Below are 18,372 nucleotides of genomic sequence, written 5' to 3'. Positions count from 1 at the left end.
AATCATTCAAGAAGCATCCATTTCCGCTCCACGTTTTATGAAACAAGTCGGAAGCACATGCAACTGGTAGAACTAAAACGCCTAAATGTATGCAAAAAAATGGTATGTAACAACTCAACATGCATTTTCGTAACAAATTTTGTTCTTAATAACACTTAATATGAAAAGATTCTGCTTCATTTCCATACCTTCATGAGTGATATGATTTGTTTATGAAAATTAATTAATTCCTACATAGGAAATATAATGTTGACTTCTTACCAAATATATAACTTTTACTTGCTTTTTTTTAAACTAAATTGAGCACACGTGATGTGATACCTTTTCATTGAAGGTATTCGATGAAAAATCATAGAAATATACTTTTGTCTGTCCAAATTCTCCGGATGCGATAATCAATAATCAATAATCGAGATGGAAATAGAATTTTTTAGGATATAGCGATTTAAAAATAAAAAATTCATCAGTACTCAAAAAAATCAGTACGTCAAAATTGTTAAACAGAAAAATGTCTTTTTAAATCCCTGTGATATCCTCAATTTTAAGCATCCCCAACTTTTGTTCAAAAGCTTTTATTTCCAGGTTTAAATTTATTAAGCAACTTTGCTTAAGTTCGATAAACGATTGGAATATTGGTTAAATAAGTGAACTTTGAATTTCCAAATTTTGATATACTTCTGAAAGGAGAAGAAAAGATATTTTTTCTATTTTTTTCTTGAAAGCCAAACTTTCTTGTTGGCTTGGAGAAAAATGATTCTAGATTAAAGTGAACGACAAAAATTAGAAGTATTGCAATAATTGCATAGCTTTAAAAAAATATGTTGTTTTATAAAAATTGTTGATTTTGCTACAGTAATATTTTCCAATAGGATCCGAAAACTTTAAAAAATTATCAACCTATCTTGGTGAAATAACGGAGTTATTTGTTTGGATGCAGAAACAAACACCAATTTATAGTCATCCAACAACCTGTGAGATTCGGAGTCTACTTATTCCTGTTTTCTCGAGAGATTTTTTTTTTCATTAATTCTTTATTTGTCGAGAGATTTTTATTTTTGGATATATTCATAAATTCATAAATATATTCATAATGATTCTGGAATCAAACGACCATTAAAGTGCAATATGAAGTTTCGCCATATAATACTTGTTTTACGGTGTTATACTGCGAAAATGTCGAAATCACCGAAAAATCTGTAATTTTACAGAATTTTTCATTCATCACAGAACACAGAACACAAAATTTTGGTCATATTCACAGGTCTCACAGATTTTTTAAATTTTGTACGTATTTGCAAAATTAGATATTTTCTGTATTTTTTTTTATTTCTTACTTTGTCCTGGAAAAATACGATTCGATTGGTAATATAAACTGATTTTTCCCATGTAAATTGTGAAAAAACATCAACTTTTCATAGCTTTTTAAGAAAATATATGTTATTGCATCACAGAAAACCGTCACAGAATTGTTGGGTAAAATCACAGTAAATCAGATTTTTTTTTCTTCGCAAAATCGCAAAATGCTGTATATACGTAGTGTGTTAATTGTGTACGATACTGAATCCATCCAGGCTAAAAATGTAGGCTCGTGCGATCGGTTTTCGGAGCTCATCTGTTCAACCTTACGTTTCTACATTTCGTCAAAACGACGAAATTATGTTTCACGAGTTACGTGATTTTCAATTGCCTCCAAATTTGGCATCAAAATTCAAAAAAACAAAATCAGATTGCAGGTTGAAGGACATGAAATGCTACCGACACATTCCACGCACTTGTACCGCTAACAAGTGGTTTTCATGTGTTAGCGTATCAAAAAATCTCAAACTTGTCAATAACTTTGATAACTCAAATCCCATTAAACTAACGAAAAAAGAGAAAAAACAAATTTTGAACATGTTTTATATAAATTTGGTAATCAAATTTTTTGTTGGAAAAAGTGTAAATGTTGACAACTTTCACAAAACAATTAATTAAAATATATGGATTGATTTTTTTTGGAATTTTTTAATAAGTTTTGAAGCCAACAAAGACTGCTTCATTATGTTCAAAAAAGAATTTGTTTATATTCAATAATGGGGTTGTTTTAAAAAGCGAACCAAAACAGTCGCAAATGAGCGAATTCACGTCACAAAAAAGGATTTTTTATTTTACGGCAAAACTTTAAAATTGTATAACAATAAAAAATAAGATCTTCCAGCATGTGCTAGGGCTTTTTTGGTCCTGGTATTTCTTCAAATTTTTCCATCTGAAACATTCATGACCGTCTATCAATAACGAACGTTATCAACAATGATGCGAGGATAGACGTTCAAAATGTATCACCAAGTATGTCGATCACCGTCTATTAGCCACGTGACGAATAGCAACGGTAGCCTCCGGTGGGGCATGGTATATCTTCTTGTATCAAGTTAGTGTTGATTTTCGACATATATTCAATGGGTACTTTTACCACGTGCGTATCACAGCACTCGGAGGTAGCATCATTCTAGCTAGAAACCATTCCTGATTGCTTTTCTTGAGCGATTTTCCGACCACTGCACTATGGGGTTTGAGGCGGCAAAAAGTCAAAAATAAACTTCATCGTAATGATATTTGTCATATACCAGTTTGTAGCTTTATATTTAACTAAGATATCCTGAATTTTTCAGATCATTATCATAAAAACTTATGGTTTCACAGACATCAGACTTAGAAAATTTTGAAAAATATACTTTTGATCCAATAATATTCAAATCCTTCTTTCTCCTTTAAATGAAATGCTACATCAATTCCCAACACATCGTTGAAAAGCTTATTTTTTAAGCTTCTTTTCGAAATATTTTTCATTATTACACGGTTAACAAAAAAGTGTAAATAATGAGTAATTTTATGATTTACTCAAAAGGTATAAACATTTTGGTCTCTAAGAAAAAGCCTTACGTTTCCCAAAACTTTTTTTGACTTTTAAACATAGCTTAGAGTCTAATAATTCGAAAGCAAGAAAAAATAGTTGCATATATTTGCATCCTTCAAAGTTATAATAAAAACAAATAATGGGTAATTTTTAATCATTTTGGAAAAATAGTATGTTTTATGTTAAACATCATTAAGCAAATTTTGTGCATAACGTGTAGAAAGATGATTGTAATTGATTGTAATGATGATGATGATGGCCCTCCACTATCCCCCGTACATGGGAAATTGGGCTGGATTATCTTAATAGATATTTTTTATAAATTGTCTCATTTAGTCTTTGATCAATTGATTCGTTGAATCTTACTGGATTTGTTCCCATGTACGTCCATCATTGCCTTTTTTATTTATTGCTTTTTTTTTCTTGCTGTTTCTTTTGCTGCTTCAAATTTTTCAACTTAAGAACAGGGACCATCTGGGAAAAGGGACATTTTGGGGTGTAGCCCCATCCCACACACACATGAGTCCATTTTCAGGGTTTTACCGCGCCCCAGATCGCGTTGCTTTTGAGATTTGTCATGTGCGGCCCAGAGACGTTTGTTCAGTTGAGTTCATCATCATCATGTAATTTAATTACTAGCTTATTTTAACACGTACTATATCCTAATATTGTTTTTCACGAACGCCAAACATTTATTTTTAAAATTTGTCAAGTTTTCTTCTCGCTTGATGTCCATAGGTAAAGTGTTATACATTTTTATTCCTTTATAATATAACGAATTCTGTGTGGATGCTAATAAAAATGAAGCTGCTCTTATCTCACTGGCAAAACGAGTTCCATAGCGATGCAGGTCAGTTCCTCTGATTATTCTTTCCTGGAGGTATTCTGGCGCTATTCCTTTTACAATTTTAAATATCAGGATCATGGTATGATACGTCACTCGCTGCTTAACTGAGAGCCATTGTAATGTACTCAGCATAATTTGAATAGGGGTTCTTCGGTCACATCTTAGAATCAGTCTCATTATTTTATTCTGAAGCCTCTGTAGACGAGCCATTTGTTGATCATTTGCAAAGCATATTATTGAGGGGCAGAAATCAAAATGCGGTGATATTATTGCCTTGTACAAGTAAATAAGACTCCATTGAGTCAAATCATTACGCAACCGACATAAAATTCCAAATTTTTGTGCTATTTTCTTAACAGCATAGTCGATATGGTTTTTGAAATTCAATTTTTCATCAATTATAACACCAAGATACTTAATTTCGTGAACTATTTCAAGACGCACACCATCGATACTAACATTAACTATATCACAGTTTGCAGGCTTGTTGGAGACAATCAAACATTTAGTTTTCGAGACATTCAGTTTCAACATTTTAAAATTCAGCCATTTACTTAAGTTTTCACAGTTCAGTTGTACAACAGCAGCATCAGCATTGTCATTAGCAATAAATATTACAGTATCGTCAGCAAACAAATTTATATCACAGTGGTTCAGGATTCGTTTCATGTCATTAATGTATAAAATAAAAAGCAAGGGCCCAAGCACACTTCCTTGTGGTACCCGACCTTGGTTTCTTTGGTATTGGATATCACAGTGGTATACTTCGTTCGTTGATAACGGCATTCTAAATACGATTGGAACCAATTCAGAGTTGTGCCCTCTATACCGTATTTCCATAGAGTTTTTATAAGATTTCTGCGTGAAATTGTTTCAAATGCGCGTTTCAAATCTAGAAATACTGCGATTATCTTTTGCCTTTTCTCCAACATTCCTTTCCATTTGGCCAACACCAAGTTTAAAGCTGTCTCACAAGAGTGATTCTTACGATAGCCACTCTGTTCTGGGATAAGCAGTTTATACGTGTCAATATAATTTATTAATTGTTCCTTAACTGCTAACTCCAATACTTTCTCGTACAGAGGAAGCATATTAATTGGACGAAATTCTTCTGCTTTCGATGTACCATTGACTTTTTCTATTGGGACAATCAAAGATTCTTTCCAAGAGCGGGGAACAATTCCAGTCCGCAGTGACTCATTTATTATGGTTAAAATATTTTCACCGATAGCATCAAATGCATCTTTTAAAACTCTGCAACTAACCTCATCCGCACCAGAAGATGATGCCATTGTCCATATAATTTTCTTAAGTTTTTCAAGCGTGATGGGCGAGAAACGAGTTAATTTGCTTTGGGTGTAAACTCCTCTAAGTTGCATTGGTTCGGGCTCTGCTTTAATAGAGTTGCTAATTTCTTCAACGCTTTGGATGAAATAATCATTGAATTTATTTGCGATTTTGGTTTCGTCTAGTTCAACTTCTCCGCCAAATTCAATTAGACTTGGATTAGGTGCATTTGGACTTAAAAGCCTTCTGAGAGTTTTCCACAACTCCTTACTATTATCTCTGTTTTCTTCAATTGTACGCTGAATCCACTCTTGTTTTTTTCTCCGTAAGCAACAGGAGTATTCATTTCTGTACGTTTTATATACCAACCATGTAAAATCAGAGTTACATTGTAGAAATTTTGTATATGCTTTATCTCTTTTTCTTTTCATTTCAACAAGTCTGAAATCATACCATTTATTTGATTGTTTGGCTTTTATTAATTTATAAACCACTAGGTTATTAACACATCTTTTGACAATTTGTACAAGATTATTTGCTTTGTCATGTAGATCATTGGATAGCTGATCTAAATTTGTTTCTTGCTTGTGTTTTCTCAATAAAGTGAGTAGATTTTCTCGAGAATAGTTTTTCCAACACTTTACCCGGACAAAAGTATCTTCAACATTATTAACATTGCTAGCAACATGTATACATAGAGTTTCATGGTCAGATATTTTAAAATCATTGACGGCACAAACACTGATATCACAGTTCGAAAATACCAAGTCAATTATTGTTTGGCTAGTACGTGTTATGCGAGTGTAGTCTTTGACATGTTGATTTAAGTTGTACGAGGACATCACATTCTTTAAGTTTGCAGAATTAACCGAATTAGACCAATTGATATTGAAGTCTCCAACAATTAAGTTGAACTTAGACAAATCTACGAAATCATCAAGCCAGTTTTCTTCTAAAACCTTCAGAAAATTTGCATCGCTTTCGTTTGGCGAATGGTACAGAATACCGTATCGTCCGGCAGTTAGTCCATTGTAAATTTCTATTCCAAGGAACCAATTTTTATCTTTCTGTTCATTTAGTAAGACCTTGTATTTCATACTTGTGTGTATATACATCATCACGCCTCCTGTGTGTCTCGAGTCAGAATAACAACTTATGGAACGGAAGTTTGCTATTTGAAAAAGATTTTCTCCCAGTGCTTGTGTTACATGTGTCTCAGATAGCAATAATAATTTCGGTTTGATCGTGTGCATCATTAAACGAATTTCTTCAAAATTTGTAGTCATACCTCCACAGTTTAAATAAATAACAGCTGGATGATTTTTGCTTAGTTTGTGGGATTGCTATTGAGCATAATCTATGAAACGACGCTTATTCGCAACCATTTTTTTATAAACGGGACATTCCTCACTGTAAGCAAAATGATTTATATCCAGGTTCATGTTCCGCTCTTTGTTGATGTTTTTGCAATTTATACAGATCCTAAAGTCTGATTTACAATCGGAAGTTCTGTGATTTAAAGCGCAACGTGAACAGATTTCAATGTTTTTACAGTCTGCACTCTTATGACCATATGCACAACATTTGAAGCAACGCATTATGCTAAACGATTCGACTACTCTGCAGCTATCCCATCCTATGTTTACACGGCCCATTTCAAGCATAGTTTCTTGTGAGGCCAAATCGACCTCAATGATTGCTGTATATTGTGTGTAATTCATATACTTACTTGCAAAACTAGTAACAAGCTTTAAATTTTTGATATTCAAATATTCGTTTTGGTCTGTTAGGCATTGTTGAAGGATTTCGGCCGATAATTTTTCCGATAATCCTGTTATTTTGAGTCGTGGTTTGATCGGCATAGACATGGATACATCATAGTTTTCTCCTAATAAATCTTGTACGTTTGAGACTACTGATTCTAAGTTGTCGGAACTATTAACACCGAGAATCACCCTACCATTATATCCTTCTCTAACGGTTTGTATTTTAGCAGCAGATCTATCTACTTTGGCACGTAAAGCTTCCTTAGTTTCTCTAGATGTTTGTTCTCCCTCTTTAGGCTTAACTATAACCATTGGCTCTCTTTTTTTCAGGGGCGTTTTTTCGGAAAATCGATTTTTACCTTTTAAAAGATCAGCAAAGGTTGGAGTCTGGTTGCTTTCTATTAAAATGGGATCATCTTCTGGGTTTTCATCAGCGCTTTTTTCCAGACGAGCTCTCTTCCTAGATCGTAAATTAGCACTAGGGCCAGATGGAGTATCAAGACTTATTATTTTTTTCGATTGTATTGGAAGATTTTTAATATTTTCTTCCAAAACACTTTTGACTTCATCAAGAATATTCTCGCTCTCTGATTTTAACACTGATTTTAAATTTTCTACGTTTTCCTTCATCTTTGTGATTGTGATCAAAAGCTATGATAGAATTTTGATATCTGTTGAAATAACTGAGATTTTTTAAAAAATACTTATTTCGCAAAAATTATAAAACTTTAACACTGCATTTTTTGCGTGTACTCTTTAATTCTTCATACAAAACTGAATAATCTTGAACAAAAACACCCTGAGTGGTTTTGCTTTAATCTCTCACATATTTTTTGTGTACACTGAAATTAAAAAGATGCACGCATTTCCGAAATAAGTTTATTTAATAAGTTATTGTTTGAAAACTACACTATGCATTTTTACGAGTTAATGTTCCAATTTTATTGCCCTTTCTGAGCACACATGTTAAACCAAATCCGAAAATAGTTTATATTGGGTTTCGAATGTAAACAACTCATTTCATCTTCAAAAAAGTTCATAAATAGTAAAATTATACTTTTTGCCGCCTCATTGTATGGGGCTGTCCCATAGTGCACTGCCCGGTCGTCCATATTAACTGATCGCTGTTTTTGCGATATTGACGTTATTATACATCGTATTCAGCTGAAAATTTGTACACGATAGTTTTGAGTGACGTGCAATCGATTTGAGGTATCAAATTCAGTGTAAGCGGCCGGCAAAAGGGGTCGTCCATATCAACTTTTCAATATCTTAGTAATATTGACGTTTTTATACATCGGATTGGGATGAAAATTTGCACATAGGAGTTATTACGGACAAACAATTGATTTCACTTATCCAAATTAAAAACAGGGGTCGGCCAAGGGGGTCGTCCATATTAACTATTCACTGCTAATGCGATGTTGTCGTTATTACACATCGGATTCAGATGAAAATTGGTACACGAGAGTTTTGAGGGATGAGCAATGGATTTCAGGTATTACATTCAGCGTAAGCGGCAGGCAAAGGGGGTCGTCCGTATTAACCTTTCAATATTTTTGCAATATCGTCGTTATTTGACATCGGATTGGGATGAAAATTTGCACAAGGTAGTTTTCGGGGACGGGCGATCGATTTCAGATGTCAAATGTTTTGCAGGGGACAACGAAAGGGGTCGTCCATAATAATTAAATTGTCACTGTTTTTAGCAAAATTGACGTTATTATGCAATGGATTGCTTTGAAAATTTGCACACGGGAGTTTTGAGGAAAGGGCGAACAAATTCAGATATCGAAGATTGTAGAAGAGGCCACCGAAAGGGGTATAACTTTTTGGAAATAATAGTGTTGTTATGCAACGATCGAGTCAAAGTTTATACACGGGGTTTTCTTATTTTCTTATTTCATATTTAGTAGCAGACGACAGAAAAAGTAATCGTCCAATATTTTTGCAATTATTACTTAACAATGAAATCGAAAGTGCATCTGGAAAATTCTCGGCAACTGACTTTCATACAAACTGTTTATTACATATTCCAAGTTCAAAGCGAAACGAAGTTCGTATGGGATCAGCTAGTCTATAGTGGAGAGTGGGGATACTTGATCCCCTTTTCTTATTTTCACCATATCTTTTTGGAAAAATTTAGCAACTCGCCATCTTTGACATTTTCTGACAGCTTGTAACTTCAAGTTTCTATGCTCCAAAAATTAGAACGATACTTGAACCCGTTGATGAACTAGAAGCATTTTCGTGGGAGTGAAAAAATTGCGATTTTTCTGAAGTTAGGGGAGACTTGATCCCCTATTAGAGGAGACTTGATCTTTTATTCAAGAAGCCCTAATCCTTGTATAAAAATCAAACAAAACCCTAAGATAGAATGTTTATTGACTATTTTGGTCATGTTTGTTCTCATTTCACAATTTATAGCAGACATAAGAAGAAAATTCTATAACTTTGTCTCAACGCTAATAACATTGCATACTTAAAGGCGCTATTTTTTATAATTAATAGAAAATTAATTATTTATGCTCTTTTCTTCAGACAATTGTTTGATAAATATTAGTTTTTGGATAAATATTAGTAATTTCGTAATCAACAATCATAACGATCAATTCAGAAGAAGAATATGCCGTTTAGAAGGGGGATCAATTGTACCCAACTCTAGGGGATCAATTGTACCCGTAATCAACATTTTAGAAAACTTTTTCTGAAAAAAGTTGAGAGTTTTCCATTGCTTTGAAAATATGGCATTATAAAATTCATTTTATGCTCGAACGATTGATACATCGGAACAAATATTTTTTTTCATAATTTTCCCATGTAAGGAACATTTTAAAGTGATGAAAAAAGATCTTCAAGTTACATTTTGTGAAATTTTTCAAACAAAGATCAATTACTCACACAATTATTTTGTTAAAATTTTTTAAACTACAAGCATTGTTATTTTGCTCATTTTGGCACATTTTTCTAGAACATTTGATCTTTGTAAGACATTCCAGTTTCGAGATATAGCTAAGGAATCAAGTATCCCCAGGGATCAAGTATCCTCATTCTCCCCTATATATAAAAAGCAATTTCTGTGGGTTTGTTTGTTTGTTTGTCCTCTATAGGCTAAGCCATCTTAAGAGCCAGAGAGCTGAAATTTGGCATGGATGCTCATTAGGACCAGGAATGATGAAAAACGTTTTCAGATTTTCGGATGACCCCTTTTAAAGGGGGTCGTCCATACAAGACAAATATTGTTTTCACGATATTGACGTTATTTTTTGTCGGATTGTGACAAAAATTTGCACATAGGGGTTTTTGAGAGATGAGGAATTGAATCCAGGTATTAAATTTTGTGTCAGGGGTCGGCAGAAGGGGTCGTCCATATGAACTGTTCAGTGATTTTACTATATTGAAGTTATTATGCATTGGATTGATATGAAAATTTGCACATGAGTGTTTTGAGGGACGAGCAATCGATTCCAGGTATTGAACTTAGGGTCAGGGGTCGGCCAAAGGGGTCGTCCATATCGACTTTTTTATGTTTGTACGATATTGGCGTTATTATGATGAAAATTTACAGACGGGGATTTTACGGAACGGACAACCGATTCCAGTTATCAAATTTTGTAGAAGGGGTCGACAAAAGGGGTCCTCCATATCAACTGTTCATTGTTTTTGCGATATTGGAGTTATTATTAATTTGTTTTTGATGAAAATTAGCATAAGAGTATTTTGAGGAACGATCAATCGATTCCAGGTTTCAAATTCAGAGTGAAAGGTCGGCCAAAGGTGGCATTGTTTTTTGCGATATTAATGCTTGAATACATTGTATTAAGATGGAAACTTGATACGTGGGAGTTTCAAGGATCGAGTAATTGATTTCAGGAGTCGAATTTTAATTCAGAGGTCTGCGAAAGGGGTCGTCCATATAAACTGTTCAATGTTTTTGCGGTATTGACGTTATTATGCATTGGATAGAGATGAAAATTTACACATAGAAGTTTTCACTTCTTTATCCTGACACTAGGAAATGATTCAGAGAAGAAACGTTAGTATGAATGAGCTTCAAAAATTGATCACAGGACATTTTAGCTGAAACTTCTAGCCTAGAGTGATTTATGGAGTCGGCACAACGATGTGAAATTTTGCACATCACGTCACGTGACTCTCAGAATAAGCCCCATTGTCTTGATTATTCATCGGATTATAGTGAAAATTTGCACATGGGAGTTTTACAGCACATGTTATTGATTTCACGTGTCAAATTTTGACAAGGAATCAGTTAAAGAGTTCGTCTTAATATTTTCGATTTTTTTTTGCAATAATTACGTTGTTAGGCATCATGTCGAGGCAAAAATTTAAACACGAGAGTTTTGTAGGACGAGGAATCGATTCCTGATAACAAATTTTCTATTAGACGATAGAAAAGGGGTCGTCCACATTTACTGTTTAATGTTTTTGCAATAATTGTTTTATTATGCATGAAATCCAGACAACAATTCATTCACAGGTGTTTTACAAAACTGACAATTGATTTATGAATTAAATTTTTTAATCAGACGACAGAATGGGAGTCGTTAATATTACCTTTAAAATATGTTAGACATAATGTCGTTGTTATGCATCCGAAAAAGACAAAAATTCGTACACGGCTGTTCTTTTCGACGGTCAAACAATTTCTAATTTTAAATTTCCGTTTGGTAGACAAGCAAATAGGTCGCTTGCAAATTCTGTTAAGTATTTTAAGCAATTTTTTTGGTGAAAATGTTACCAACCAAATACAAAATTCAAGCTTTGAAATAAAAAAAAACGAAGTTCGTACGGGATCAGCTAGTTTTTAGATAAAAAAAAACAAACAATTGAAAAAAAAATTAAAAAAATATTTTTGGTAAATCTTTAAATGTAGACTGTGAGAGTAGTATTTTTACGTATGATTCCTCAATATATTGCTCTTCAAATGCTAATAAAAATAAGGAAAAAATTCACGAAAACATACCGAAAATTTATGATAAATGAGAAAAATATCACTTTTAAAAATGTACCTATATAAAGTTTGCAGGCTCTACCCTGTTCTGTTTAAACTGATTGAATTCACGTCACAACTTTAAAGAGGCATAACTATGTTTGTTGTTGTTCAATCGAGAAATTATGAACATCAAAATTGTACGTAATTGTTTTCTTTACAACTTATATGAAAACACTGATAACCTACAGTGAGCGAAACAATAATAGCTGCAAATATCAAATTCCTTAACGCTAGAGGAGCATCTCTTTAAACCACCATTTAATACCTTTGAAAACCTTTGGAATTCTGGAAAACTCCTAAAATGCAATTATCTATTGAAATAATTCGTAGAAGCATTATTATTCACTTTTACACAGTGAATTTTTAAAAATAATCTTGTTTTTGTTGAAAAACTCAAGTGGTGGTATTCTTATTTCGCACCCCTTTTTTCATATTTTTGGTCCTCAATGCCAATTGCTACTTCCAAACAAAGCAAACTCATACTTGATTTATACATTAAGCAATTCAGAACAATCTGTGGAAGAAAATTTTCGTAATTTTCAACCATTCATATTTTAACGAGCAAAACACATAGTGGTGCTATTTTTATTTCGCTCATTGTATTTCTACAGAGAGGACAGGAAATCGAAGTAGCATGTAGTGAAGTAAAAAATGATCAATTCTAGAATCACAAAAGTAATCGATCACAACACCAACTACTTCAACTTATTAATGATCAAATTTTATTTATATTGAAGGAAATTCAATTTGCGACCGTTTGCTACTATTTTTTTCATTTTCAAGTAAATTGGTTGACTTTTAGAATCATAACAGATCAAAAAAGTCCGGAAAATCTATTTCACGTCACTGTGAAATGTGTCTACTTAGTTCAAGTCCAAGTTTTTTGGAGTTTACAGTTCGTTATTCTGAAATTTCTTAAATGCATTACACATTTAGATTTAAAGAGATTTAACATCATCAACGTTCCAGTGAGGGATGTGTTGGCTGCGGTGGACCTAGATTACATGTTCGAATTATACCTTTACTTTAAATCTATAGATCTTCGTGTGTAAATTCGTCTTCCCTTTTTCTTTATTCTATTTTCTTCAAGTATACAAGTTAATGAATTGTAAATACAAAAACAAGGGTTTGGGTCTTTAAAACCTTCGGTATGAGCCGTTTCAAATAAACAAAGTATAAAAAAAAACATCATTTAATTGTTCAGGATTAGATCAGAAAAAAATTGGCCTGTGAATGTTTTGGTCATTTTTAGTTTTTTGTGAGCACCCGAATTCTGAACACTTTAGATAGGAATTGGTGCATAAATTGTGCATCAAGATGTGTTGAATTGTAACTTTTTTTCGAATTTCAAAAACGCTAGGGTCTAAAAAGTTTATTTTGCGGTCAAAACGAACGGCATAATTTTTGCAGATTTTATCTAATGAGAATAAGGTACCCGAATTTTGATTTGAAAATTTGTGTGGAAAAAACGCAAAAATCTGTTTGGAGAATATCACTTTTTTGGTTTATCTTGAATATTTTGCCCGATGCAAATTAATTTCCAATATATGGAGACTGCTAAGGGGTAGGAGTTACAAGGAAAAAAATTAAAGCGTCCTAAACTGAGCATTTTCTTCATGAAAAGAAACTAGCAACACTGATAAATTTTCTTCTCCTATTTTCAGAAATATTATTTTAACAAGCAAGTTATTGATTTTAGAGTCTTTAAACGTTCTGATGAAATTATCTAGTTAAAGTTCTCTATCATTTGCAAAAAATAAATTAAGGTTACTAGTTATTAAAGGTAGCCAGATGCCATGATTTTTCAAAAATGAATATTTAATCAGGTTGATCTGTTTTTTTTCACGTTTTTAAGAGGATCTTGTTGTGGATTTTGTTGTGTGACTTTAAATTGATTGATTTCATCAAATGTCGATGAACAGGTATGTGGTGGCTCATAAAAGTGACTACACCAATCAATAATTGTCTCCAAAGTTTTAGCCTTCTCATTGATAATTGGAGTTTTCTTTAGTCTACCAGAATTATTGGTAAGGGACATTTTATTTTCGTTCCTTGTACAGCAAAATCGCGTTCCCTCTTTAGCATACAATGGTTCACAAGACTTGTAACGAATAAGCGAAGTATGCTGATCTTTTGACTGTTGGTTTGATTGTCTCTTGGCCAAGGAATCGAGCTGCTGATCAAAATGGTGTCGTAGATCTCAGACAAGGTTTAATGCTTCACAAAAACGCATGAATTATTACAAGATTTTTTTTTTCAAGTAGGGATCTTTCTGATTTTTGAAATGTCACCAATAACTGACAGGACAGGATGACTTGTCGCTTCTAAGGCGTTTCTCACCAAAGAGATTGTGTTTCTATGAAATCTGGGACAAAATATGCCGAAACAGGTGCCAAGCAATTTGAAATTGCTTATTAGATATCGAATTAGATTAAGCTCGAATTTGAGCACGATATCTTCAAAATAGATGTTTTAAACAAGATGAACTTTAACCTTAAGCATACCATACTTCCAATCACGCGTATCCACACGGTCATGCATTCAGAGCGATTTTTGAAAAACAATTTAAAAAAGGGCAAAACTTATGCTCATTTTGATTTTTTTAAAGTCGTTATTGAACACAATATCTAAAAAATTTAAAGAGAAATTTGAGTTGTTTTTATATGATTTAGCAAATAATCTGAATAAGCCTGGGAAGTTTTAAACAATATCTGGACATCCCGGCAAGATTTAATTTATCTCGAATCTAATTAAGATTTGTATTCAAGCCTGGATATATCCAGAAAATCTGGAATAAACTATTATCAAAGTAAATATAAAGCGATACTGGTCAGCATACTTCTGTATGATCTACAGTGCAAGATACACGAATACACCTAAGGTTTTTGTCTGAAATCATAAAGTTTTGAATTTACAACATTCGTTTTGGATATTTTATTAATTATTCAGAATCATTTGAAAAAATGTTAAAAGTTTGTTATTATTTAAATTTTTACAATAAGTATTCGACCTATTCGGCACTTATGGCCGATTTCTTAGCTTAACTATTCGGTGAGCCGAATATTCGGCTTAGCGGTTTTTGGGTGGTATTCGGCGCAGAATATTCGGCCGCTCGAATATGCCAGTGTGGACAACTTGCAGTTCGTTCGCACTGCAAGTTTTCCGCTTGTGGGGCAAACCACCCTTGGACTACTAATGTGTGGATGCAACTTTATCTTACCACTTCATATTAGTTGGCCCGTGCTGAACAAAAATTTGATATGTGATGATAATGCTTCTAAATAAATTCTACCCGCTCATTTTCACCATTTTTCATTACTTCTAACTTTCTATCCATCTATAAAAAAAAATGCATAATCTTAGAATGTCTCTACTAAAAAGGACATCATTTTTCACCGATAAAGCTGATAAATTAAGTAACATACATACATTACGGTGATTTATAGAATGTATTAAATAACTTTCGTCGTAATTGTCCCTCGTTTAACCGATGATCTGTATAACTGAATTTAGTAATATTTCAAACAATGTGTTTTCATTCCAAACGTGGGAAAACAGGCTTAGTGCCACCTTAATCGATATAAGATTGTCTAGATTCCCTTGAACATTTGGGTTATGATATAAGCCCTGTGAATTACGTACTGCATATCTAAAAATTTAGAGGTCAGGCACAATTTTTCCTTATGATTGGCTAACGCTTCGGTATTGAAATAATGTTCTTCGTTTCCTATGTTGTAGGGAAGTTAAACGGCTTCAATAACTAACATTTTATTGAAAACTTTGACCAAAACACATAATTCTCTTTTCAGATATATCATGATGGGCACCGGCAGCTACTACATGTTGAACCTTCGGGACGACGACATAATCTACAACTCACTACCGTTGTATCACTCAGCGGGCGGAATGGTAGGAGTAGGAACAGTGCTTCTGTGTGGTCTAACAGCTGCTCTCAGGAAAAAGTTTTCTGCCTCAAACTTTTTCAGCGACTGCATCAAATATGAGTGCACGGTAATTGATGTTTTGGTTTTTTTTTAAATTGAGAATATTAGTTATTACCTATGTGTACTTTTATAGGTGGCACAATACATTGGAGAAATTTGTCGGTTCGTGTTGACAACTCCTTCAAAGGCGACTGATACTCAGCATAAAGTTAGAATCATGTTTGGCAATGGGTTGAGGCCTCAGATTTGGACCCAGTTCATGAGTCGGTTCAATGTGAAGCAGATCGCCGAATTTTACGGCTCAACTGAGGGAAATTCTAACTTGAGTGAGTATTCAATTGATTTTGAAATTTAATTTTTATTAAATCTTACACCTTTATTTTTTCAGTGAATTTGGACAACACAATTGGAGCGGTAGGATTCGTTCCTGCTTTTGCAAAGGCCTTCTATCCGGTCACATTGGTCCGTTGCGAGGAAGAAACTGGCGAGATTATTCGTAACTCGGAAGGGTTCTGTATTCGATGTAAGCCAGGCGAGCCAGGAGTTTTCATCGGGAAAATCAATCTTAAAAATGCGCTGAACTCATTCCAAGGCTATGCGGACAAGAAAGCTTCGGAGAAGAAAGTACTGAAAGATGTGTTCGTTCGAGGGGATATGTATTTCAATTCCGGTGATATTTTGGTAGCTGATCTTTACGGATATTACTACTTCAAGGACCGAACTGGTGATACCTTCAGGTAGGGATTGAGCTTTTTGATTCATATACAAAAAAATAACCTTTTTTTTAAATCCACTAGATGGCGCGGTGAAAATGTTGCAACTTCGGAAGTTGAGGGCGTCATCACAAATATTGTTGGATTGAAGGATTGTGCTGTTTATGGTGTTGATGTAAGTCTAAAAAGCTATATGTTCTAAATATCTAAATCAATACGTCTACTGTTCAATACGTTTTAGATTCCCGGAACCGAGGGCAAAGCTGGAATGGCCGCCATAGTTGATACCGAGGGTAAAATCGATTTGGACCAATTGGCCGCCGGAGTTCGGGGCAGTCTGCCGGCCTACGCTCGACCACTTTTCATTCGGGTACTATCCGAAGTTCCGATGACAGCGACTTTCAAACTTAAGAAACGAGACCTTCAACTGGACGGCTTTGACATCAACAAGATCAAGGATCCCATCTACTTCTTGCAGAACGATGGCAAATACAAACTTTTTAGTGAGGAGGACTACAAAATCGTTAGCAGCGGAAAGGGCAAGTTTTGAGTTGTCAACCCGAAGAAAAGATTAGCACCAGGCACAAGTTATCGAAACCAAAAAGACAGATTTAGAGTCAGAACAAAAACACAAAATTCTATTCCATTTGACTGATAGTAAGGTGAATTTATTTTGATTTTGTTTTAATTTGTCGAATAGCTAGATAGAGGAGGCATGCGGAATGATTTTAAGTTACTTGATTGTTGAGAATCTCAAGGTTGAGTTGAATGATTGTTACTTTTGCCATCAATAGATAAAGTTTAGAATAGACATACATAGGTTCATACTCTAGAAGCTTTTAGCATAAGTTTTAATGAATAAATGATTATTGATGTAACTGAAAACGTTTATTTTTCCTGAAAGTTTTCCAAAATCCAACAATACACCCGCTAGTAATACGCCTACTTAAATCGCACTCCCAGTCTGGTGAGTAAAATTTGGGGATAACACATGAAAAAGTTAATCAAATCTTTTTTTTTTGCCAAAATTATGCATTCAAGACCCATAGTCTTCTTTGTAGAACAAAGACCAACATTTCTAGAAGGGCTTTTAAATTCATTTTTTCTTTATTTTAACTATTTTTAAGCTTCATTTTTTGCTAACATGATAAGCAGCATTTCAAAATAAAAAATCTGAACCTATTGAAAAGTATTTAAAAATGGCCGACTTTGCTTGCTAGAGCTTTTAATAATTTCATGAAATGTTTTGCAAAGGTTATATAAATCAATAAATCTCCTGGCTCTGTAAAGCAGTTTTTTGAGATTTTTTATTTAAAACCTACGGTTACACAGCTTTCAAATAAGCAGTCAAAAACACAAAAATTTAAATAAATAATTTCGAAAAAAAAATCATCAAATATCTTTTTTTTTATTTTATTTTTTTTTTATAAATTACTTTATTTGAAACGGCTCATACCTTTGAGTTTTAAGGAGCCAAACTCGTTTTTGTGTTTATAACAATTGATTACTTAGGTCTAGCACTTTTTGTTTCAAGAGGAGAAAAAGATAGAAAGGGAAATAGGAAATTGAAAAGAATTATAGACGGAGATCGATAGCTTTTAGAAAAAGATAAATTTCGAACATGTAGTCCAAATCTAGCACAGCTAACACATCCCTCACTGGAACATAGGGTGGTTTTCCTCGGGCCCGAAGGGAGTCTATCAAATTCGTTCTAGCGACGAGATGGACCTCGCACGACCAAACAATATGCTCGATGTCGTGGTAACCTTGGCCACAGCCACACAAATTGCTGCCAGCAATATTTAAACGATAGAGTACCGCATCCATGGAATAATGATTGGACATGAGACGGGAGAATATACGAATAAAATCCCGACTCAGGTCCAATCTATTAAACCAGGGTTTGAG

General features: G+C 33.7%; 1 protein-coding gene across 2 annotated transcripts in view; it reads left to right on the top strand.

The window, feature by feature from the left end:
* LOC129743911 (long-chain fatty acid transport protein 4) overlaps positions 1 to 17,349 on the top strand; it is an 83,163-nt gene extending 65,814 nt beyond the window's left edge. For both annotated transcript variants that reach the window (XM_055736149.1, XM_055736148.1), the window contains exons 6-10: positions 15,617 to 15,818; positions 15,885 to 16,077; positions 16,140 to 16,488; positions 16,549 to 16,639; positions 16,706 to 17,349. In XM_055736149.1, coding sequence (XP_055592124.1) covers positions 15,617 to 15,818; positions 15,885 to 16,077; positions 16,140 to 16,488; positions 16,549 to 16,639; positions 16,706 to 17,014 — 1,144 coding nt within the window. In that variant the 3' untranslated portion in view covers positions 17,015 to 17,349. The remainder of the gene's footprint in view (positions 1 to 15,616; positions 15,819 to 15,884; positions 16,078 to 16,139; positions 16,489 to 16,548; positions 16,640 to 16,705) is intronic.
* Positions 17,350 to 18,372: the final 1,023 nt, after the last annotated feature.

Source organism: Uranotaenia lowii, chromosome 2 (assembly GCF_029784155.1).
Source record: "Uranotaenia lowii strain MFRU-FL chromosome 2, ASM2978415v1, whole genome shotgun sequence".
NCBI classification, from domain to species: domain Eukaryota; kingdom Metazoa; phylum Arthropoda; class Insecta; order Diptera; family Culicidae; genus Uranotaenia; species Uranotaenia lowii.
This window is presented reverse-complemented; position numbering and strand designations above follow the sequence as displayed.